Source organism: Coenobita brevimanus, chromosome 94 (assembly GCF_032717465.1).
Source record: "Coenobita brevimanus isolate Jiangsu-jjx chromosome 94, ASM3271746v2, whole genome shotgun sequence".
In the NCBI taxonomy this organism is placed as follows: Eukaryota; Metazoa; Arthropoda; class Malacostraca; order Decapoda; family Coenobitidae; genus Coenobita; species Coenobita brevimanus.
This window is the reverse complement of record NC_137047.1, coordinates 6,338,833-6,364,232: the sequence shown is the minus strand read 5'-3', so window position 1 is coordinate 6,364,232 and position 25,400 is coordinate 6,338,833. Positions and strand designations below refer to the sequence as shown.

The 25,400-nt window shown below is 41.7% G+C and overlaps 1 protein-coding gene across 3 annotated transcripts in view; it reads left to right on the top strand.

Moving 5' to 3' along the window:
• The first annotated feature begins 12,632 nt into the window (after positions 1-12,632).
• Positions 12,633-25,400, top strand: part of LOC145412948 (uncharacterized) — a 45,856-nt gene continuing 33,088 nt past the window's right edge. For 2 of the 3 annotated variants that reach the window (XM_080282766.1, XM_080282765.1), the window contains exons 1-2: positions 13,173-13,271; positions 22,530-22,658. In XM_080282766.1, coding sequence (XP_080138892.1) covers positions 13,238-13,271; positions 22,530-22,658 — 163 coding nt within the window. In that variant the 5' untranslated portion in view covers positions 13,173-13,237. Of the gene's footprint in view, positions 12,709-13,172; positions 13,272-22,529; positions 22,659-25,400 lie in introns of those variants that run through there. The other variant, XM_080282764.1, reaches the window with a different exon arrangement.

The following is a 25,400-nucleotide window of genomic DNA, read 5'->3' as shown; positions in this document are numbered from 1 at the left end:
CCAGGCGAAAAGTGGAGGTGGAGTGTGTCTGGTTGGAGGGGGGAGGAGGGAGGGAGGGATAGGAGAGGAGGGAGAGAGGAGAAGGATTGCTATGCACACACACACACCACTGTAGGGGCTATGTTGGAGTATGGTTGGTTGGGAGGGGACAATGTGGAGATAACGAAATGGGCTGATTGAGGTAAAGTGATGGTGGTGGGGGGGGTTCCTTCTCCCCCACCTTATGGGGCCAATCACGCCATACCACCCCAGACACTCCAGCTCTCATTGGTCTGATCCCATATACATCACTAAAGGGGCAGAGTTACCCTCCCCCAGTTTTTTGTGTGTCTTTATTGATCATGCGGGATAGGCTGGCGTGTCAAATTACACAAAAGCACGATTGTGCGGCATCGGTCTTGAGAGGTTAAATGTTGATCTGATTGAAGAAAACTATGGTTTAAACCATCACGTCACCAACTCCTCCATAATTTTCTGTGTCTGTTTATACTTCTTATAGTCTTTCTGAGCCCTTCTGCACCACCTCACCCTTTTGTAAGTCTGTGACCAAACAGGGTATGGAGGACCCATTCAATGGGGTGCACCGCAACCCTAATGAATTCACTCTTTTTCTTCATTACATACCAAGGGCAGCAAAGAATGTCATCAAGGAATACTTTGGAGAATGTCTCGGAACTGAGATCTCACCTTCTCATTCCTGTGATGATAGCTGTGAAATGGCTTATTTATTATTATTATTTTAGAGAGACTGCTTTATACTAGCATCTGAATTATAGTCCTCACTATGAAAAAGGGCCATTACTTGTTGTGAACCATGCAGACTCAGATTTGGTAGGTGAGAGAGTTTTTCCAAGAAGCATCTCTGTTTATGTATTTTATATAGTTTAGTTCATTTTGCTTTTCAAGGCTCCATGAGCTGCTTCACCTACATGACCATTTAAGTCCCCTCCCAAAATTGCAATATCATCCCCATACCACTTACTGCACATATTAAGTCATCCTAAAATATGTCCTTCTCTGCCTCCTCGAAGCCTGTCTGTGGAGCATACGCCGATATAACTGCAACCATTTTCCCACCAAACAAAATATTCACTACTATTATCCTGTCATTTACTCTCATCACATCCATGACATATTCTACCCATTTCTCCCCAGCCAATGCACCCACACCACCATATCTGTCTGTCCTACCATGCCAGAACAACTTATGATAACAGTCCCTCTCAGCAGTCTTTCTGGCTGATCCACCCCTATACCAGACTTCTTGCACACATCCCTCATCCACCCACTTCCTACTCAATGTCTCAACCACTTCCCCACACTACCCCTTAAACTTAACACATTCCATGATGCCACCTTGATCCCCCTTGATGATTTAGTATCCTCATGCTTGCTTGGAATTTCATTCTTTAACATCGCCATAATCAGTAAAAATAATAAAGGGGAGAGACATGACACAGGCCCCACCCACTGCACAGTCCCAGGTTCAGGCAATGGATCTGGGACCCCTAACCCACCAGCCTTGACCAGTGACTGGTAGTGGCCTAGGGCCACCCTGCCAGGACAGCTACGGGGACACCCTCCAGGTGCACCTTGGCACTGTAGCTGCTATGCCATTATACACCCATTGATAGAGCAACCTCCTTGGGCAATACTCCCAGGTTCGGGCCCCTCTCTTGGGCGGAAGCGGCAGCTTGGGAAGTTCAGTGTCCTGTACCCTCTAGCACAGGTTCGAGCCCCATCTCTCCCCGGCTCCACAAGCTATGTTTGCTGAGCCCTTGTCACACCTCCCCTCAAAAGGTCCACCACTTGGTAGTGGGGGTAAAGTTTTCTGGCCGCATGCCCTTGCTGGCGTTAACCCCTGTGATGCAGTGGGGTATGTTGTGTGATATGTAAAGCACTTGTGGTGTAGTGTATGAGATAGTTAGAAGTGTTTGGGAGAGTATGCTGGTCTACTATCCATGTTAGTGTCACACTGAAAAGGTCAGCAAAGGGGGATGATTAGGTAGCTAGTGAAACAGGAGCTCCAGCATTTATTGTGCAATATTCTATGATGGAATGATGTGATCATGGCTTTTTTTTAATTATTTTTTTTATTTTTTTATTTTTTATTTTTACTGGTTGTGAAGAAGCGAGGAATAGGATAACACTATTACAATACTTTCATTGGCAAGGATAATGATGATAGTAAACAACTGTATTTTTAGTGGGTCTTATTTTCATTAGACATTTGCAATATACCGTATACTGTATACCTAGGAAAAGAGTAGGGTAGTTGAAGAATCAGGCAGTGAGGGAAGCTTTGTGTGTTGAGATATGTAGAGGAGCGACAAGATGAGGTGCTGTGGCTGGTGGCAGTAATAAGCAACATGTTGTGTGAAGGTGGATTCCTGGAAGACAGTAATTTAACAAATGGTTGGAAAACGTTCCTTACAGAGAGAGAGAGAGTTACATACTGTAGATACACAGACTTTAGGGTCCCTTCGAGGCAGTCTGGCGTTCTCACTAGTGCAGTACTCAAGTTACAGACAGGAGAAATGGATAGCACAGCAGAAGGCTCTCTCCTCCACCCTCCAGATCCCTCCAGCTTTTGTCATGCGGGAAAAAACTGAGAAGCGAGAAGCATCACCTTCCAGGGTTTAAAATGCTAGAAGGATTTTTCATAGGTTTGGGAGAAAGTAGAGTATAATGGAAATGGAAAGGCTGAACATAAAACCACCAATTAATTTGAATCTTAACCTATTGCATCTAGAGAGAGAGAGAATTGAACAGGTTTCAAGAACTATTATTAAATCTTTCTCAGTCACTTAGCTCTTAGGGGAGATTTTCAAAATAACCAGAAATCAAACTCTTTTGACCTAATTACTACTTTACCTAGCTTGTCACTTCATATCTGGAGAATACAATAATCCCCAGATTTGTAAATTGAAAAAATTTGGGAGGTTATGTCAAGTATAATTGAAAAGTTCCCATGAATGGACTATACCATTTTTTATTTGCAAGTTAATTTTCCCAGAACTGAAGATATGTGTATGTAACAGAAAAATGTATGTTGATTCTCAGAGGATTTTCAGATATTTTGTATTTTTGTTGGTTTCATAGATATTGCATATTTTGTGTGGAGAACTTTCACCAGTGAAATCAACAAATAGTTTCCTTCCTCATCAGTCACTTTCCACCTAATTATCTGGATGATTTTTTTTTTTTTTTTTTTTTTTTTTTTTTTTTTTTTAATAGATGCTCATCATTGGATAAGGAATTGGAGAGATATAGTTCATGTGTATGGAAAAAAAAAAAAAAAAAAAAAAAGGAAGTGATCTGTTGTCTAAAGAACAGTTATTCAAAAGCATGGATGAAATGTGGCATCCAGATCATGGGAAAATGTTAAGTTATACAGTGTCAACATTAGGAAAGATGACTTGCAAAAAGATAAGCAGGTAATGGGAGGAAACAGAAGTGTTGGTCAACAGAACATGAGAATGATGAAAATAGGGTAGTACTCAGTAGACAGGATATCAAAGATGCATGGAGAGAACATTGCAGTTGCTTTCTGAATGTGGAAATTGGCTGGAAGAGGGATAGTCTCTGAAAATCTGAAGCAGTAGTAGGTTCCTCACCTCTGATTGATCTTAAATTTTATGTATGGAAACTGAGAAGATGAAAGAGGTTTATTGATGTGGTAACTGAAATAATGAAAATGTCTAGGGATGCAGGGGAGAGAGTAGTAAATGATAATTTTATCCTCTAGTGTACAGAGGAATACTGTGGTCCTAGTGTCTTTGCTGCCATGCCACAAAATCTGTGGATGCAATACTAGAGTCATTAAGCCACTTTTACTCATATAAATTCTGCACACACCATAGACATGTGCTAAAAACTAAACCTGTCAATTTTCAAGGTTCTGTCTCAACCCTCAGTGCATCACTATATTTGCTCCTTTTCACAAACATTAGAATGTGGTAAAGAAAAAGATTATCAATTTTCAAAGTTCACATTTCTGTGAATGTTGTGTCTTGGTAACCAAGATACACTTTCTGTACAGTTTTGTACACATATTGGGCCTGTTTTAAGCTTGTCAATTTTCAAGATACTCAGTTCCTCTCTGACCCATATCACAATTTGTGGACATTGTACTGTATCTTAGTAACCAAGACATCTTTTTTTGTTTTCTGTCTTTATGCACAGTACTGGCCTACAGCTGAGGCAAAATCTTCTGATTTTGTAGTTTTTAGTCCTGCTTGCCTATGCAGTTTGCAGTGTCTCAGCAACCAAGCTTTCTCGTGCAATACTGTACACAACAAGCCAATGGTAAAGAAGCCTAACAGTTTTCAAGGTTCTCACGGTCCATCCTCCATGCATCACTGTACTGGGAATCCACACCTCAATAACCAAGCTACCTTTTGATCTTACAGACAGTAATATGTATTGAAAAAGAAACATATGGACTTGTCTTGATAATGATGTGTCTGAGAAAAAACAACTGGAAGTCAACTCCCCTTTCCTAACACCCTCATTAACCCAAGCCAGTCCTTATTAGTTCCACACATGAATTATGTAATCTTCATCCCTCCTTGAACCAAATGAAATACAGTACAATATAGTATGCGGAAGCAATTTTTCTGTAACCATTTTTTTTTTTTTTTTTTTTTTTTTTTTTTTTTTTTTTTAAGCCTTTGACACACACAAAAATGTCCATAGCAAAGATGAAGCTTCTTTATTTTCAGTATTTAAGGCCCCTCCTTCCCATCACCTGCATCCCTGATGCAAAAAATTGTGGACTGTTTATCTCAGCAGCCAAGTCATTCTTGGTCGTACTGTCTTACATATACAGTATAATTAACCTTTCAGGCCTCCCTCTCCCACTACCACATATAAAAGTTTGTGGATGCTGTCCGTCAATAACCATGCTAGGTCCTGCGATGTAACTTTACTTACACATACACACACTATGACCGTGTTATAAGCATTACAGATGGGCATATGTAGCTTTAGTTGTGTAACTACATACACATACACACAATATGCAGTCGGTAGGTGGTGGCAACCATTATCCACTCACTTGATTTAGAGCTGCCTACTTATTCCTTCACCTTTATCATTCCTTTTCTATCTCTTTCATCTTTCCTCTTAATTGTATTACCCTTCTTTCCACATTAGGTGACTACACTGAGTGACAAGTCTGACTGTTTCCCCGAACCCAGGAAACCTCTTACAATGCTGGGGGATAACCATGTAACTAAGTAACAGGGTGCTGGTGCCCCTGTTAAGTGGGTGGAGAGATGCAAATGCATCATCCAACCACGAACAAAACCTCTACACTCTTCCTCAAGCCTCACCACAGCTTGGCAAGGGTAAGTGCTTGCCTGTGGTTGATAGTCTGTTCAGTGAGACAGACTGGGGCTGCACAACATTACAATATGCAAATGGTATAAGCATTACAGATGGGCATATCCCCAGAAGAATGCATTGTAGAATAAAAAAGACTCCACTTGACTAACATGTGCTTGTCCTGAGCCAATATCTATGAGTTCCACATACCAAAATTAGTAAGTCTGACCATTCTCATCTCCCCCTCCTACCATACCACTGACTGAAGTTGTATTTCAGTACAGTAACTGGGCCACCTCTTGCTCCTCAACTTTACACACCTACTAGGTCCGTGGTAATGTCCTAGCTTATTGATTTTCGGGGTTCTAGGTAACCAGTCAGCCCTGACATGACCATCTGTGGATGCTGTATCTCAGTAACTTGGCCCCCTTTTGACATGCAGATTTTCACCCTCAGTACAGTATATGCTCATGGTAAAGGCAAACTCTATATTGATTTTCAAAGGTACTGGTTCCTCTCCCTCCCTGCATTTCACCATGCATCTGCTTGTGGATGGCATATCTCAGTAACCATGCCTGTTTTGGTTGTCTTACTTTATGCACCTAATGGGCCCATGATAAAGGCCTTGGCAGTGCTCAAGCCTTTTTGAATGTCACTCTTCTAGGCCCCTCCATGCTTTTAACATCTAACTAAAAACAGACACATGATGTATCACATCTTGTGGAAGCCATGGTATCTTTCCAACTGGGTTACTTTTGGTTAAACAATTTTTCTTATACAATAGGCCTATTGTAAGGGGCCAGCCTGCTTATTTTCAAGGTTGAATGTGGTATGCCATCAAATTGTTTGATAATCAGTGAACATATGGAGTTTATTTGCAATTATAAAAAAAGTACAGTACATACTTTTTTCGTACATACATATACCAAACAGTTGGCTTATGAGTGTGAATGAGCATTTATAAGGGGGTGGGTGAATATTGACTAGATGCGGTTTGGGTTTATGCCAGGCAAAAGGACCACTGAGGCCATATTCATTGTTCGTCAGCTTTAGGAAAAATATATGGGAAAGCAAAGGGATCTGTACTTTGTCGATTTGGGGATGGCCTTTGACAGAGTCCATAGAGAGGTGGTGATGCAGGCAATGAGAAAGCTTGGGATTGAGAAGTGACTGGTTAGAATGATCATGGCTTGGTATGTGAGTGCTTGCACCCAGGTGAGAGTGAATGGAGATTTGAGTGATGAGTTTTCTGTGAATGTTGGTGTGCATCAGGGGTCAGTCTTGAGCCCCTTATTGTGTATCATGTTACTTGAAGCCCTCTCACATGACTTCAGAAATGGACTCCCATGGAAGATGTTGTATGCCAGTGATATGGTGTTGATTGCTGAGAATGAAAGTGAGGCAGAGGAAAGATAGGAAGTAGAGAGATGGTATGTGGCATAAGGCCTTGAGAGTACATGCAGATAAAAGGAAGGTGATGGTATTTAGGGCTGGTGGTGGTACTGTCAAAGAAGAGGGAGAGTGGCCCTGTGCGGTTTGCCATAAGGGGGTGGGAAATAATTTCATCTTGTGCAATGTTTGTAGGTACATAAGAGATGTAGTGGTATTAGAGATAGACTGCGAGATAATGCTGATTTCGTGCGTGCGGTGTGTCGGGGAGAGCCTGTGGAGATAACAGGATTGATCTTGCTGGTGAGTCTTTTGAGTGTTTGGAAAAGTTTTGTTACATGGGGGACATTTTATTTGTTGGAGGTGGGGCTGGAGTAAGGAGTGGTTGGAAGAAGTTCAGGGAGCCGTTGCCTTTCCTGACGTTGAGAGGACTCTTCCTCATTGCTAAGGGATCTTTGTATGCAGCATGTGTTAGGAGTGTAATGGTGTATGATAGTGAGATCTAGGCAGTAAAACAAGAGGATATTCACAGGCTCAAACGTACCGAAATAGCAATGATTAGGTGGATGTGCTGTGCGTCCTTGAATGCGAGGCCTGGGTGGGGCCAGGTTTACGGTGGAAGAGTTAAGAGGAAGGATGGGAATGGAGTGTATGAATGTTGTGATGAGGAGTAGATTGATGGTTTGGGCATGCAGAGAGGATGGGGGATGACAACTGGATGCAGACTGTGAGAAATGTTAACATTTGGGGCACAGTTGCAAGAGGCAGACTGAAAAAGACCTGGGACAAGGTCATAGAGTGTGACCTCAGGGATAAGGGATTGCGTAGAGAGGCTGCCAGAGATCGAGCAGCAAGGACAGCCACCATTAGGTGACCAAAGCTGACATATGCAAGCACGTTGGAGCCTTTATAAATGAAACAAAACAAAATGAAACAATGGGTGAGGCCCTTGTACTGGAAAATTATGTAGGGAACTGACTTCATTAGAGCAAATAATGAAAGTTATGGTCAGGATTTTGGATTGTATGAGTAGGGAAAGAGTGCATATTAACAAGATGCAGTGTGGTGTCATGCCTAGTAGAGGAGCTAGTAATACAAAGTTCTTGAGAAAGATGGTAGGGGCTTTACTTGTTTTTGTTGACCAGGAGGCTTTTGACAAGGTGCCTAGAGAACTGTTACAGTGAGAAATGAAAGAAGGTAGTAGGTGTTGAGGAGTGGATTGTGACTATCAAAGTGACATAAGTATCCAAATAAGACTGAATGATGACCTGAGTGGTGACTAATCAGTAAATGTTGAAGTGCATCAGGGATCCGTTTTGAACCCGTTATTGGTTGTTATGATGCTTGAGGCTCTGTAAAATAACTTAAGGACTGCTTTGCCAGGAAAATTTTTATACATTGATGACACTGTTAACTGCATAGAATGAGAGATGGGCCCAATGATTTAGGATGTGGGGAGAAGCAGTAGTGAAATGGACTGAGAGTTAAAAAAAAAAAGAAAAAAAGAAAAAAAAAAAAGTGATGATCAATGGTTGGTGACTGGTGGTGAAATATGTATGCCTACATGGTAAGGGTAGCAAGTGTGTTGGGAGTAACAGTTTTATTTAATGTTCCTAATAAATGGGTGAACAAGAGGTGCAGTGGTATCAGAGGCAAGTACATGCAAGATGTGGTTTACTCCACGTGTTCCGTTTGTAGGGATGAATAAAGAAAAAGAGCTAGATATCTTGACAGATGTGTTTTTGGAGTGTTGAGAGGAATGTCATCTGGATGATACCATTTATGCTGAGGAGTTGGTGGGGTTAAGAATGGATGGAATACTAATGGGGAACTGTTATCTCATGGAAAATGAGATGACCCTTCCCCCACATGAAGGAAAATTAGTTTGCTGCATGTTTGAGAAGTGTAATGCTTTATGGTGGTGAAATGGGCAATACAGAAGGAAGATATCAATAGATTTGAGCCGCAGAGATGGAGATGACATTCTGATGTGATATGCTTCTCTGAATGATAATATCCTAATGTTAGGATATCCTAACAAAGTCTACATACTTATATAACTCTACCACCACAATGACAGCTTGCAGAAAGGCAAAGGCAATGGAGTACTGCAAGGAAGGATGAGAAAGATGAAGCTTGGTACATTTTCTACACCATGATTGCTAGGCAACCCTATGCACTGATGGTTTCTCCTATGGAAGATAGTAAATTCCTTGGACAGACAGAGATCAGGAATGAGCCAGGTCTCACAAGACCAACTACCCAGACATTACTGTCAGTTTCAACTTATGCATCTTATGCTGTATGGAACAAGGATTCCAGAACATAAATTGGTCAGGTGAGATGGGAGTCATCGTGCAGATAAGAGGGATGTTATGTGGCAAAAGTTGAAGAAAAATGTTGAAAAACAAGATTTCTCCAATGGAGAGACATGACATCAACAAGGTAACATGAAGGAATCAGTCTGGGACTGGAATGGGCCTGCTATGCCATGGCCAAACCAGGATGAAGGAGTGGAGGAGTGGTACCAAATGCCAGCAGGGGATAAGGATGCATTAGGAATGGAGGTGGGATCCTTCTCAGCCAAAGCCTGTGGAGAGGTGTCCAGGGTTAAAACAGAACAAATCTGGTAAGGGACTGAGGATGATGACTAGGGACATGCAGAGGTTTAGGAGCAAATGTGAGAATGGGATATGTGATATACAACTGCAAGATGAATTTGAGTATTGCTTTTTATCCATTATTTCATGGAATGTTGTATAATGGGGTACAGTATATAAAATGCGGTAGTCAGTGCATTCTTTTAAATGGGATGGCAAATGACTGCCTGTAGTTTTGGGGGATGTTCATGCCTGCAGCCACTTAGAATTACACTATGCATGTGCAAAAACCTGACCTAGGGGTGGGGGCAGATGGATGCCCAAACCCTACTGGGAGGTTTACCTCCAAGTGTTTGTTATTCACCTTACACAGTGCCACTATGCACACTTGGTATTAGCCAGAGAAGACTGAGTTTGGAGTTCAAGTGGTTAAGGAATAGTTTTGGGCACATGCTCATTTCAGAAGTCAGGCAGCTGTGGTTATGACCTTTCAGCTTCAAGGTCTCAGCAATGGGAGGATTCAATGTTCTCAATTATACAGTGTGTTATATGCATTTGAAAGCTATTTATGGCATTAATGGATGTAGAACAAGCACATGACAGGGTAAACAGAGAAGGGTTATGAAAGGTGCAACATACGTATGGTGAAGAGAAAGAGCTGCTGAATGTTATTTCTGTGATAGTACCAAAGCTTGCATATTTGAGTAGGCAGCTGTATAAGTTAAGTGAGTGGTTAAACTTTGGTACTGAAAGAAGACAAAGATGAGTGATGTCCCCATGAAGAGCAGGAGCTGCTGAATGCTATTTCTATGATGATCCCAAAGCTTGCATATTTGAGTAGGCTGCTGTATAAGTTTAGTGAGTAGTTAAACTTCATTGCTGAAGAAGACAAGGATGTATGATGTCCCCATGAAGAGTAAGAGCTGCTGAATATTATTTCTTTGATGGTCCCAAAGCTTGCATATTAGAGTAGGCAGTTGTATAAGTTAAATGAGTGGTTAAACTTCATTGCTCAAAGAAGACAAGGATATGTGATGTTCCTGTGGCTGTTCAGATTAATATGAATGTGGTTATTATAAAGGTGATGGGGTAGAGAGATGAGGATAGTACAGTAAATAATGAATGGTAAAGGATGGAATACAGTATTTCATCTCTTATGTACGCAGAAGATGCTGTGCTGCTGGCTAATAGTGAACAGTAACTGGTTCTGTTGATGTCTGTAAGTGTAGTGTCTTGAAAGTTAATGAAGATACTGTAATAGTAAAGTGGTAGTTGCTGAGTGAGGTAACTTCCTATGTAATTAATTAATTACCCTCTGTACAAAAAAAAAAAAGGGATTAATCCCTGAGCTAGACCTCATCAGATCATATAGCCCTGCTAGGGTTACAGGAGAGAGCTACCCCTCCCAGCACGGCAGCCACCAGCCAGGGCGCGAACTCGCAACCTCACGATTATGAGCCCTACACCCTACCACCGAGCTACCGCGCTCCCTTCCTATGTAATGCTTATGGAGCATCCTGGATTGGTAAGAGAATTTAAGTACCTGGGTGCAGTGATAGAAATGAGAGTTAAATATGCATAGTAAATGGAAAGTTTGGTGGCACAAGGAAGGAAAATGGCTTGTGCTATGGAGACCTTGATACAAAATAGAGGTCTGAGCATGGCAACTGCAAGAGGATTGTATGAAGGAGTATTAGTACCCTTATTAACATATAAGTGACTAGTGTGGCATGACAATGAAGAATCAAGAGTTAGAATATCCGAATGGTCGTATGGTAGTGGGATTTCTGAGAAATGTGCATAGTGTGTGGAGAGTGGATAGGAATAATGTGATTTCTGAAAGATGTGGAGTATGGAAGTCTGTGGACAAGAATTAAAGTGTGTGCTAAGACTGAACAGTCATATGAAGAGAATGGGTATAAGTAGGGAGGTGAAAAGGGTATTTGTAAGTTTGAAGGTAAGAGGTGTGGTAGGACAAGGTAGATGATTATGATAAATGAAGATGTGAGAAGGTGTGATGGCTGAAAAGGCAAGGGAACTGACAAGGGATCAGGCTGGTTGACTGAGTTTTATATGGGATGCATAAGAGTTTGGCATTTCTTATTTTTCTGGACAGATTCTGTTCAACAGGTAATAGCGATGATACATGAGGAATGATATACCTATATGATAAAGCCAGGATTCTGGTGGCTGGTAAAAAAATGGAATTCCCCCGAGATAGACCCTATATTGGATCATATAGCCCCACTAGGTTACAGGAGTGGCTGGTAAAAGAATGGGTGTGATACTTATTTTATTGGGCATGTTCTTGATTACACCTTCCACTATTATATTCTTTTTTTCCTTGATCTCTAAACTCTACCTCAACCCACCTGCAGAAAAAAAAAAAAAAAAGTGTACAACTTTTTTTTTTTTTTTTTTTTTTTGTTCACTATGACTGGACAACTGTTTTACTGAAGGTGTGTGACAAGTCCCACCACCAATCTTGTTGTACATACTGTATACTCTGTACTCTGACAGAATAATGACTGAAAGCTAGAGTATTAAATAAATAAATGGTCTCAGATAATCCAATGTAAATGGCAGCACAAAAATCCCACCTTATAGTATTTTCTTATTTTTTTAGAGTGCCATATACAGGTATTGCTTTGGCTTAAGTCACAATGTAGTGCAACCTACTTCTTCCTTCACCTTTATCATTCTGCTTCCGTGTCAGCCCTCTTCCCTTCCCATTTCTCCCACCTTTCCTGTAATTTTTTTGTTACCCCTCTTTTCAGGTGGTTTTCCACTGAGTGACAAGCCTACTGGTTTCTGGTAAGCCAGGAAATCATTTACAATGCAAGGTGGTAAACGTGACCCCTACGTGTCAACACATTGTGCCCCTCCCTGTAAAACAACTACAGTTACTCAAACTGCCGCCCATTAGAAGATTATGGCGCCTGGCTATAGACAGATTAATAGATGGATAAAGTCTATCTATCTATCGCCAGACACCACAATCCCATAAAGGGTGGCCATTTGACACTGAGTTAGTTGTTTTACAGGGAGGGGCACAAACCCTCCACCAACCCACTTGTTGACACGTAGGGAGCACGTATGGTTTGGTTATATGGTTACCACCCAGCGTTGTAAATGGTTTCTTGGCTTACAGGAAACCATTTGGCTTGTCACTCAGTGTAAAGCCACCTGTAAAGGAAAGAAAAGGAATAAGAAGTGACAGGAAATATAGGAGAAATAGAAAGAGAGGAGGGCAGGCACAGAAAAAGAATGATAAAAGCTAAGGAAGTAGGGAGCACTACATCAAGTGAGTGGATGATGGTCGCCACCACCTACCACAAAAGTACTTATAACAAAAGGTGGTGGACCTGGCCACACACGATAAGTGTTGAAAGTGAATAGACTCCTGTTTAGTTTTCATTGTACTTAGGTTGCAACCCATTACGGGATCACAGTAATCTGGCTATAGATTGGTTTTTGTACAGTCTTCGCAGTTCGGTTGCCACACAGTGATAATAATATCAGTGACTACTATGACGATTTATTAGTAATGTTTTTTGCAAAAAATCTTTTTTTCTAACCACTGCCAACTACCGCAGTCATTCGCATGTCAAGACAGTCAAGATCATTAGCATGCATACCTTTTTACAGCAGGTCTAGGTTTGGGGATGGTATGTAACTTATATGAGAAGTCTCTTATTTTGTCCTTAAATACACATTGGCTATAATTATCTTAGTATATGAAATTGTTTTAGATGTAAATATTAATTTATCTGTTATTCTGCGTTCATTTTCACTAATTAGTAAGTTGTTCCAAGGAGTAGAAAGTCTAAGAAGCGGTGGTTGCAGGAACCAAAATAAAACCCCGGATTCACGGGCTTGTTGTGTGGCAAGAATTCATATATATTTTTTTTCAGTTCGCTATGGCATCGCAGGATGTCCTCAGTCTCTCTCTGGGTAAGTAAGGAAATAATTGGTTGACATGTCTTATTAAGAAATGATCAGAGTTGGCACGAAAAAGGACACAGGGTGTCAAAACTGGTATTTGCGAGCCTAACATGAGGCATTTTACCCTTGTGGACGTATAGTTAAGAAGTATGAACACAGGTAAACGTACGATTTACTTGAAACAGTAGAAGGACTTTACCAGTTCAATTCATATTCCTCCAGTTTGCTTTCTGTATTTTTCAGACTATTTTCAGGGTGGTAAATTACTTTTTCATGCTGAAAAAATTCCCCATTTTTATCCTTAAGTCATACTTACGATTGTTTGTCATACTCAGCATACTCAAAGGTGGTTTTCGTGTCCCAGCATCTAAAGTGGATGCAAAGTTAGGTTAGGTTAGTTTAGATTAGATTAAATTAATTTATATTATTAGGTACAGTTAAGCTAAGTTAGGTTAGATTTAAACACTTAGGTTAGGCTATGTGCACCAGGACATGTTAGTCTAGGGAAAGTCTCAGTACCAATACAGTATTACTGTGGTAGTGGCAGGATGAGAACAATACAGTGACACTTTGCTCACTAAAGGTAAGCAATAAGTGTCATTGTATTGAAGAGGTTTGTCAGAATCTTCCATACCCATCAGTGCTTGCCATACCTACCAGTATCTTTTATGCACCCACGTATCACAGATACTGCACAAGATGGAATTACTTCCCATGCCCGTGTGGCAAATTGCACATGTCCACTCTCCTTCTCCTTTGACAGTACCACCACCAGCCCTAGATATCATCACTTTTATTTTATCTGCATTTACTCTTAAGGCCTTGTGCCCCATACCATCTCTCCACTTCCTAAATCTTTCCTTTGCCTCCCTTTCATTCTCGGCAATCAACACCAAATCATCAGCATACAACATCTCTCATGGGAGTCCATTTCTGAAGTTACGTGAGAGGGCTTCAAGTACCATGATAAACAACAAGGGACTCAAAACGTGACCCCTGATGCACATCAACATTCACGGAAAACTTATCACTCAAATCCCCTTTAATTCTTACCTGGGTGCGAGCATCCATATACATGGCCGTAACCACCCTAACCAGCCACATCTCGATCACAAGCTTTCTCATTGCCCACTTCACCACCTCTCCAGGAACTTTGCAAAGGCCTTCTCCAAGTCAAACACAAAGTACAGTTCCCTTTTCTTTCCTGCATATTATTCCTGAAGCTGATGAACAATGACTGTCATCATTGGTTCCTCAGCCTGGCATAAACCCAAACTCATCTCATCAATATTCACCCATCCCCTAATCATACCTTCTAGAACTCTCTCCATTACCTTCATTATCTGATCTAAATGCTTTAGATGTCTATAATTTCCTCTTTACAGAGCGTCATCCCTCCCCTTGTACAGGTTTACAATTACAGTCTTCAGCTAATCATCTGGGACAACACACTCATACACAGTATGATCATATTTATCAGGTCAGTGACTGACCCCACTTCAATTCTCCTGAGGTCTTCAGACCCCACTTCTATTCTCCTGTCTTCAGCATTTCAGCAGTCAACCTAGACACACTTGCTGCCTGCCCCACCTGCATCCCGCCCATTGCCTCACGCACAGTAGCAGCGTCAATCAAAGCCCAAGGGCCAAACACTGGATCTGCTGGGTCCAAACCTTCCCCATCCCAATCAAACTCCTCATTCAACAACTGGCAATAATGCTCTCTCCATACATCCTTAATATCTCCACTGTTCACCATTACCCTTCCGTCATCGTTCTTTACACACTGCTCACCAGTAATATCCCGATTCTCCTTCTTCACCTGATTTACCACCTTAAATGTCATATCAAGTATAAGTCTCTGTGATTCAGACTTCCCCTTGTATACCTCTCTTCTAGCCCTACACTTGGCAGCCAAGCATTTCTCTTTGTTACCACCCTTCTTCCATTCCGAAAAAAGCCGTCATTTCTCATTTCTCCTTAACTGCAGCTTCTACACCCTCATCCCACCACCAAGTTACTTTATGTCAAGGTGGGCCTCTTGTCCAACCGCATACTGCATCAGTAACCCCCAAGAGCTTGTTCTTGAAGGCTCTGTACTGTTCATTAACACTTCTGTCAATGGCATCCTGTTCAGCCACCACTCTTCTCATCTCGCTATCGAAAGCATCCCTTACTGCTTGGTTTCTATCTATCTATCTATCTATCTATTGCCAGACGCCTCAATCCCATTTGGGTTGGCCACAAACAAATCGCCTCCAAGTCGCCCTGTCCCCCACCATTTCACTGCCCTGCTCCCAACTCACACCCCCCTCTCTCATATACCTCTCCACCCCATCCCTCCATATCATCCTCGGCCTCCCCCTCCCTCTTTCCCCCTCCACCTCACTCATATACGCTCTCTTCGTCAGTCTTTCACCCTCCATCCTCTCCACATGGCCAAACCACCTCAGTGTATTCCTCATAACGCTTCCTATCACATCCACATCCACACCACAACGTTCCTTTATATCCTCATTCGTCAGCCTGTCTCTCCACGTGACTCCACAGGCTCCTCTTAAATAACTCATTTCCACTGCTCTCACTCTTGACTTGTGTCCTTCCAACAATGTCCAAGCTTCACTTCCGTACGTTAGAGTTGGTATCACAATACTGTCATGTAGTAACTTTTTCACTTCCATGCTCACTTCCCTGTTTCTTATCACTGCTTTCAAGGAACCAGCAACCTTTCTTCCCTGCTGTACCCTTACAAGCACTTCACCCTCCAACCCTCCATCCTTACTCATCACACTACCCAAATACTTAAACGTACTCACATTTTCCAATTCCTCACCATCCAGCCTCGCTGTACATTCACTAACTTCACCTCTCTCAAAGACCATCACTTTACTCTTCCCTACATTCACCTTTAAATTCCGTTTCTTACACACTCTCTCAAACTCATCCACCAAGCCTTGCAGCTCCCCTTCTTCTTCACTCAACAACACAGTATCATCTGCAAACAACAGTACAGGGAGTTTCCAAACACTATCCTCTCTCACCAGGGCCACTCCAACATCCACTACCCTACCTTGTACCTCTTTTATTACCCCATCCATGTACAGATTGAACAACCATGGAGACATGACACATCCCTGTTTCAAACCAACCTTCAAAGAGAAAAATTCACTTAGTTCACCATCCACACGCACTGCAGCCTTCGCACCATCGTACATACTCTTCACAGCATTCAACAACTTCCCATCTACTCCATATATTCTTAACACTTTCCACAATCCTTGTATATCCACCCTGTCATATGCTTTCTCCAAATCCATGAAAGCCGCATACAACTTCATTCCCTTCTCTAGAAACTTTTCCACTAAAGATCTAAGAATGAATATCTGATCTACACAACCTCTTCCCTTCCTAAAGCCTCCCTGTTCTTCTCCAACTAATTTCTCTGTTCTTTCTCTAACTCTGTCTATAAGTATCCTACCATACACTTTTCCTATTATACTAAGAAGACAAATGCCCCTATGATTACCACACACTTCTTTTTCCCCTTTTCCTTTGTACAAGGGAATAATTATACCTGACTTCCAGTCCTCCGGGACTCTACCTTCCTCCCAGGCCAGTCTGCACATCTTCCACATCCATTCTACTACTATCTCTCCCCCATGCTTCAGCATTTCACCACACACTCCATCAATTCCTGGGGCTTTCCCCGATTTAACTTTCTTCATTGCTTCCACAACTTCTATCCTACTGATTTCTTCCTGTCTTCTCACCTCCCTCCTTCTCCCAGCCATTCCCCAGCCACTTATACTCGCATTACTTCCATCCTCTACATTCAACAATTCCTTAAAGTGTTCTCTCCATCTGCTCACTTTTTCTCCCTTCTCCACTAGTAATCTACCATTTTTATCTTTCACTCCCCTTCTAACTTCACTTCCACCCTGTCTTACTCTTTTCACTTCTCTCCAGAACATTTTCTTACAGTTCCTCCACTTTACACTCAAATTCCTTCCAAATTCCTCATCCACTCTCTTCTTACTCTCTCTTACCAATCTTTTCACCTCTCTCTTCCTTTCCACATATAACTCTCTCTTCCGCCTCTCAACTTCATCCACGCCCCTATTTCTCATCCATTCATTGTATGCTTTCTTCTTTTGTGCCACAGCCTGTTTCACCTCTTCAGTCCACCACGCTGTTCCTTGCACTCCCCTCCGTCTTCTCTTCCTTCCACACACCACATCACATGCTGCACATATTTCTTCTGTAAATATCTTACACATACCTTCCACGTCTCCCATCTGCTCCAATTCATATTTGCCCAATCGTTCCTCCACTTCTCTCTTATACTCTGCCTTTTTCTCATCCTCTTGTAACCTTTCCACTCTCCTTGCAACTACTTCTTCCTCTCGTCTTTCCCTTCTTCTATTCCTCCATCTCACTTGCATCCTAATTCTGGCCACCACCAAGTAGTGGTCAGAAAGTCCACTCCCCCAACCTCTATACACTCTTGCATCCTTTACACATCTTCGCATCCTTTCATCCACACACACATTATCAATCATTGCCTTCCTTTCATTCAGTTCACCACCCACCCTTCTCATCACTCGCCATGTATACCTGTGGATCATTTTATGTCTGAAGAGGGTATTGGCTATCACCAACCCCCTCCCAGCACAAATGTCCACTAACGCACTCCCATTCTCATCTATCTCAGCAGGCACACCCCACTCACCAACTATTCCATCCACCTTCACATTACCAACTTTACCATTCATATCACCATTCAAAAACACTCTCTCATTCCTTCCAAACTTTTCCATGCACACTTCCACATTTGTCCAGAACTCTTCTCTCACTCTTCTAGCACGATCTTGCGTTGGCGCATACACACACACAGTCGCCCACATTTGTATTCCAACTTTCAACTTTACCCACACAATCCTTGACCCAACTGATCCATACTGTCTTATGCTCTTCTTCCATCTTTTACTCACAACTATACACACTCCTTCCTTTGCCCTCTCATTCTCATCTACTCCTGCACATATACCCAGCTTCCTTATTTTCCAGCTTCCTTATTTTCCTCCTATGTGCATATAGTCTTCCTTTTCACCACTCACTCTCCAAGTACCATGTCACATATCAATTGTGCTGCTGCATACACTCCTTGCATCCTATAACTTTAACATCCCTCATCAACCTCCTATCAGCCCTCCTGACCAAGAAATAATTTATCTGACTGCTATTTCCCCCAGACTTATGTGTAATCAATCTACTCTCTCTTTTCCTAAACTGTGTGTTGCACACAATCATGTTCATTGCCTCCCCAAACTCAAGTATCCTTTCCCCTTCCTCATTTCATGTACCATATGCACATCCCCCATATACCCCTTCATATCCATGAGCTGCTTCATCTCAGCTGCATGACCATTTAAGTCCTTTCCCAAAATTGCAGTCTCATCATCCCCCATATCACCTACTCACATACTGTACTAAGTCATCCCAAAATCTATCCTTCTCTACCTCATCCAAGCCTGCCTGTGGAATGTATGCCGATATAATTGCAAATATCATTCCACCAAACAAAATTTTCACTACTAATATCCTGTCATTTACTCTCATAACATTCATAACATATTCCACCCAGCTCTTCTCAACCAACACCCCCACATGATCCCCCATGTGATCCTTATCTGTTGACATATTACTGATATGAAGCACTCCTTGATTGAACCAGTCAAACCACAGACTTACTCAAATTACTTATGCAGACCACAAGAGGGGTAGCATCACGGTAATGTGTCTCACGCATCTTTTGGAAATCTGTATATCATTCAAAGACTGTGTTATAATGTGGTGTGAAGTGTTAATAATGTAGCTTGCAAAAACCATTTGTTTATATTGCATACTTTTGCAGATATGACGGGAAGTAGTTCAGTAACTTGTCAATGAATGTACTGCTCCTCATGGTGGAATGACCCAAAATAAGATTTTTGATGATTGTAACAACTTGTGGAGATTGAGCCTACCTCCTTTAGCCACTCTTGCTTCCAACAGATTCACTCCTATTTACTGGTCAGATAACTACAGAAAATGACTCGGCTCTGCATCAGAGTGGTGTTAAGTGAAGTCAGTTCTAGACGACGATGGGGGTGTTTAGTGAAATCAGTTTCTAGATGACAATGGGGTTGTTTAGCGAAATTGGTCTCAAGATGACGATAGACAACAAAGCTTGCCGGATGGGATCACGTATTGGTTAGCAGATCTGCGTCAAAATTCACTCCTATTTACTGGCCAGATACTGTAATTGGAGTCCCCACAAACTGGTAATAGATGCCACCGCTTGCCAAATAACTTAATGTAAAATTCAAAAGTGGGATCAACCTGAATTACCTTCTGTTATACAATTTTTGTGTTAATTTACTGAAAATTGGATATTTATTGATTTATCTGCATACAGTACTGGAGAAAAAATTGCTTCTTTATCAAAATATAATAGAAATGGAAGGCTGTCATTTGTGTCTATCTCAGTTTAGCGACAGTTTACATGCAATTATTAATATGTTGCCTGAGTATTGATCACAGTCATGTTTTTAGATGTTGGATGTACATCTGTAAAGTAAAATGGTAAAGGAGTATAACAAAATTGTATGTTACATAACAAATGAAGGATATATGGTACTTAAACAATCAAAGATCATATGAACCCACTGAGCTCATATGGAGGCGCTTTCTCATGGGTAGTATTGTGTAGTTTGTGTGCCTGCCGCCAGGCGTCCAGGGTGCCGCTGATGGTGTGTATACACCACACCTGACGCCCGCACCTTTTGGAATCAGCCAATGAATCTGGAAAACATAGTGCCATGGTCCACTGTGCAGGTAAAATATATGTGGAAAAATAGACTATAGCAGAACTGAGACGTTTCCTCAAAGCAAGAGGAATACCATGCCTGTAAAAATTTGGGTCATTGATCTCGGCCCCGTAAGATTTTGGCTGTACAATTTATACTGTTATTAATTGTATAATGGATAGAATCATGTCAGGATATGCCAAATGAAAGATTATGATCTTTGGAAATTTTATGATAAACTTTTCCAACAACCGAGATTCGTAACACTTGGTAAAAATGTGCTGAGAGCAAACACATACAGTAAGCTTTATTGGCTTTCAGTAAACTCTGTGGAGAACTTTTCAGCATAAATCTCATTTAGAGCATCAGTAAAATATCTGAGATGAATATAATACTGGTATAATGCCTTATTCATGTTTAATAATTTTGTAAAGGAACCAACTCTAAGTGGGTAGCGACCCCACGCTATTTAGTGATCCAGCAATCACTGGCAACTTTCAGGAGTTTGTGGGGGCTCTAATTACGGAAATGACTCAGCTCTAGATGAGAGTGGTGTTTGGTGAAGTCTGTTTCTAGTAGACAAGAGGTTGTTAGTGAAATCGGTCCCTAGGTGACAGTAGACGACCAGACTTTCCTTTTGAGATCATGTATTGGTTGATCTGCATCAAAGTATAGTACAGTTTTCTCTTCCACTACATTCTATGCAGAGAATGGGGGGAATAGAAATGGCGGCAGTTCCTACTTGTTCGGAGTTCCCACTTACCACTTTGATCATTTACTGATTTAAAACTACAGTTTATTACTTGGTGACCTTAACAACATTACAGACTTTCATGAGCTCACTTTAGTTTTATATAAAAACTACTATCTTTTTCAGTATTGATATTATTGGACCTCTTCCTGTTTTTTTACTGGAAAATTCTTTGTCCGCATATGCAAAGCAGTAAATTTTAATGCATGGATTGTTACTTCGAGGCATTACAAGCATTATTTTGTCCCATACTTTCACATATTATGTACAATACAACTGTTTATGATGTCAGATGCAATAGTCTTTTATTTAATGGTATTTATAAGAGACTATTAACCCTTTAAACACGGAGCGTCGCTTTTGCGATGATCGCCAAAAAGGACATAATGGCGGATCGTCGCGTTTGTGATTTGAGTTAATTTTGAATAAACGCGGGCAAGGATGTTCCAGCTGGTATTGTCTATCAGTACCGCCACCCTTTAGCTACAATTACCATACTTGACCTTTGTACTACTGACCTCCGTTGTTGCCAAGTATCGCGTTTTTCCCCCCTCCCCCACCACCACTACGGCCCGTCCAGCCTCGCTGTGATATATGGCAGCGCGCTGACTGCTCAGAACTAATAGGAAACGCTTGTTTCCCCAGTTGTCACACTAGCTTTTTTTTGCGCGGTTTTCCCCTGTTTAACGTCAGTTTACCACAGGCTTTCAAAGTGACATTATGGCGAGTTCTAGCTCTTCCGAGTCAGTGCGGGCGACCGACAGGAACGAGAATAAAGTGACGGGCGTAAGGCAGAATAAAAGCGCGCCACGGTGGTCTTTTGGGAAGTACTATGATTGAAAATAATGTAGTATACGTGTTTTTAGCTGTGAAAATGGAAATGTTTGTTGAGTGACGGGAAGACCGCCGCCGCGCTGCATGTCGGCCGTACGCTTCGTTGATTTTAGTCATATTTTCAGTGCTTATTGTACAAATACGGATTCCAAACTACCTGTACGTTGTAGTATAAAGTTTACTGTGACAGAATGAGGCTGTGGTAGAGGGGAAACCGGGTTGCTGGAGGTGTGAAAGTGAAGATTTTGTTACCCAACTTTGCAAGTCTCCACAAGTCCTTGGGTAGTCCATGAAGGCTCAACACCTGTCTCTGGAGAAAGCTGAATGTAAGTACTATCTGCCATACCAAGTATAATGTTCTAGGGTTAATCTCTGATTTTTGGCTAATATTTTCCTACAGGTACTCAGACCGCAATCCAACCCCACCACACGGGGGGGGGGGGTCGGCTGTCCATGGCCGCTTTTTAGGGGTTAACTAACAAAGGCGCGAGTACTTTGGTTTTGGCTGAAGAATCACACTATCGTGACCATGAAATAGAATACAAAAACCCACACTGGCAGACGAAAAATGATGTATTCCAAACAGTTTCGGCGACAGCTGTCGCCGAAACTGTTTGGAATACATCTTTTTTCGTCTGCCAGTGTGGGTTTTTGTATCCTACTTTAGTTTTAAAACTACAACCATAATTTTGCAGCTAAATGCTCCGCTTCTTACGTATGAGAGTTATAACTAAGAGATAGGCATTAACACCTCACACACAGGGCCTCTAAAGAGTAAAAGTTTCCACAGTGATAATGATGATGATGTTGGTACTTTACAGTAACTACTTTTCAGATGATATAATCAAGATGAAGAATAAGCGAGGTGGACGAGGAGGTGGTGCAAGAGGACGAGGGCGAGGGCGTGGTGGTGGAGCAGCTGGGGGAACAGACCAAAGCTATGCCACTGGCAGTAGAGGCAGAGGTAGGCAAAACAGGGTACAAGAGGGGAGGAACCATGATAATCTTCACACTTTCTGGAATAGTTCTCCCAAGTCCATGTTTACAGGCAGGCTTTTAGTTTCATACAATAAAGTAGTACTATCTATCTATCTATCTATCTATAGCCCGACGCCCTAATCCCGCAAAGGGTGGCCGCAGACAAAACGTCTCCAAGTCACTCTGTCACCCACCATTTGACTCCCCTCCCCCCAACTCACCCCCCCCTCCCTCATATACCTCTCAACTCCATCCCTCCACCTCATCCTCAGTCTACCCCTCCCTCTCCAGTAGTACTGCATTTATTTAAATTTGACTGAATGGACCTCCTTTTTAGGAGTTATGCTATGCAGATTAACCCTATCAGGTTTTTGGGTCTGGCAAATTATCTCTGTGCCAGAGTCAGCCACTCACACTGACCCACATCTTCGCGGCCTGATATTTTACTTTTATCGCTCTGTGTCAATACACTTTTCATGATAGAATGTTGGTTTTAGTGTCATTTTAAAGCTGAATAGTTGTACTTTATCGTAGTATGTTAAAAAAAGTGGAACAAAGAAAATGAAATGTCAAAATGATGAGTTAAAGTTAGGTGAAAAGCAAAAATTTTATACCGTACCTTGCCGTAGAAAATTATTCAGCAAAAAATAACTAGTAAAGATATGTAAATTTGGTTTAACCCATGCAAAAACACAATAAATTACCTTTAGAGTGATATATAGATTATGGTAATTTTTGTATTTCATTTTGCAGTAAAGCAAAAGGAAAGAGATGCACAATTTTATTTTGGTCTCGGCCGCATATTTGCTTCGCTATGTTTTTCTTTGATTGGTCAGTGTAAATAGACTTTTTGTGACAGGATGCTGGTTGTGGTGTTATTTTGAAGCTGAATAGTTGTACTTTATCATAGTATGTTCATAAAAGGTAAACAAGGAAAATAAAAAGTCAGAGTGACTAGTTGAAGTTAGGCAAAAACCAAAAATTTTATACCTTGCTGAAGAAAAAGATTCACCAAGAATATAGTTATAAAGAAACAAAGCCATGAGTCAGACCAGCTGTGCAGTACTGCCACACACAGAGCAACCATTCCACGACATCATGCTCGAGCCTCTTTGTTATGATGCGTAAATGCGATTTATGGTGAATATTTTACAAAAGCAAATACATATGTCCAACATGGTCAAAACACATCAGTTTGAGTTGACAGACAAAGGGTTCAGTTCAGTGCAGTTCCTGCAAGAACTGGACCCATTTCACCTGCAGAACACTTGCCTCCTGAGAATTTTACACAAACACCTGGACCTGCTCCTTATGCTCCTTCCCCCCACCGTTTAACCTCCCCTGTCTACCCCTTTCTTATATCCACCACACCTCAGCCTTACCCACTGATCCTTCCCACACCATCCAGTCTCCCAACCCTTCCCATTCCACCCCAGTCTAATCCACCCCAACCTTTTATCTCCATCACAACCTTCTCCTACCCCTTTCCCTCCCCCCTGCCTCCCCCCCCCATGCTGCATCATCCAACACACATCGAACACACAACATTAACATTCTTCAAATAAACATAGATGGCATAAACACCAAAAACCAAGAACTCACACAATTCATCAAACAACAAGACATACCCATTGCCATCTTACAAGAAACAAAACTACGCAGAACATAAAAATTATGTGTCAAGTGGGGTTGGTGGAGGATTAGTGCCCCTCCCTGTAAAACAATTAACTCTAAGCCCTTGGCCACCCTGTTTGGGATACATGGTGTCTGGCAATGAATGAATGAATGAAAACAATTTCACCACCATGAGACAAGACCGAGCCGACGTTGGTGGCGGTGGACTCATCACCCTGGTGCACCAATCCATCAACTTTTCAGATACTAGTTCACACACAAAATCACTTCTTCCTCCATATGACACCACAACAGAAATACAATCGATTAAATGCACACTGGCAACAAATCACACATAACAGTCGCCAATACATTACATACATTCTCCCCCAGTCATCCCCCACAGTACCACAAAATTATTCTATTCAAGTACACCACATCACTAACATACCCAACATCATCCTGGGTGGTGATTTCATCCCCAAGGCATCAGCATGGCATGTGAGCAACCCTGACACAGACAGAGGGCTGGTACTACAATCCCAAAGAGATAATCTTTTCATCTCCAACAATCTCAGTCAACATACCCATATCCCACACCAAGCCCTCTTCCTCCCATCATCCCCAGAAATCAACTTTTACTCCCCGAACCTTGCCCCACAACATCCTGTAGAGTGGTCAAAACCCTTGGCTCTAACCACCACCTGTGTGTCTGTGTCACCCCAGCTGGCCACAGACACACATACACTAATTATAAGAGAGCCAATTGGGAAGCCTTCACAACTGATACAAAACAACACTTTGAAACATTAAACAGTACACCCATCACAAACATCAACACCACTGTGCACACTTTCAGTTCACTTATTCAAAATGCAGACAAAAGACACATCCCTAGAGGCAACAAAAAGACACAATCCCATCTTCACACCAGAAATTCAAGGCTTAATCATTCAACATGCCACACTACAACACTCCCCAACACCTCATACACAAGACACTGTACAACAAATACAAGCACTCAACACTCAGATAAACAGTAAAATATCATAGCAGCAGAGCAGCGAACACTAAGTTGGAATAATTATCTCCAAACACTTGATCACAAAACAAA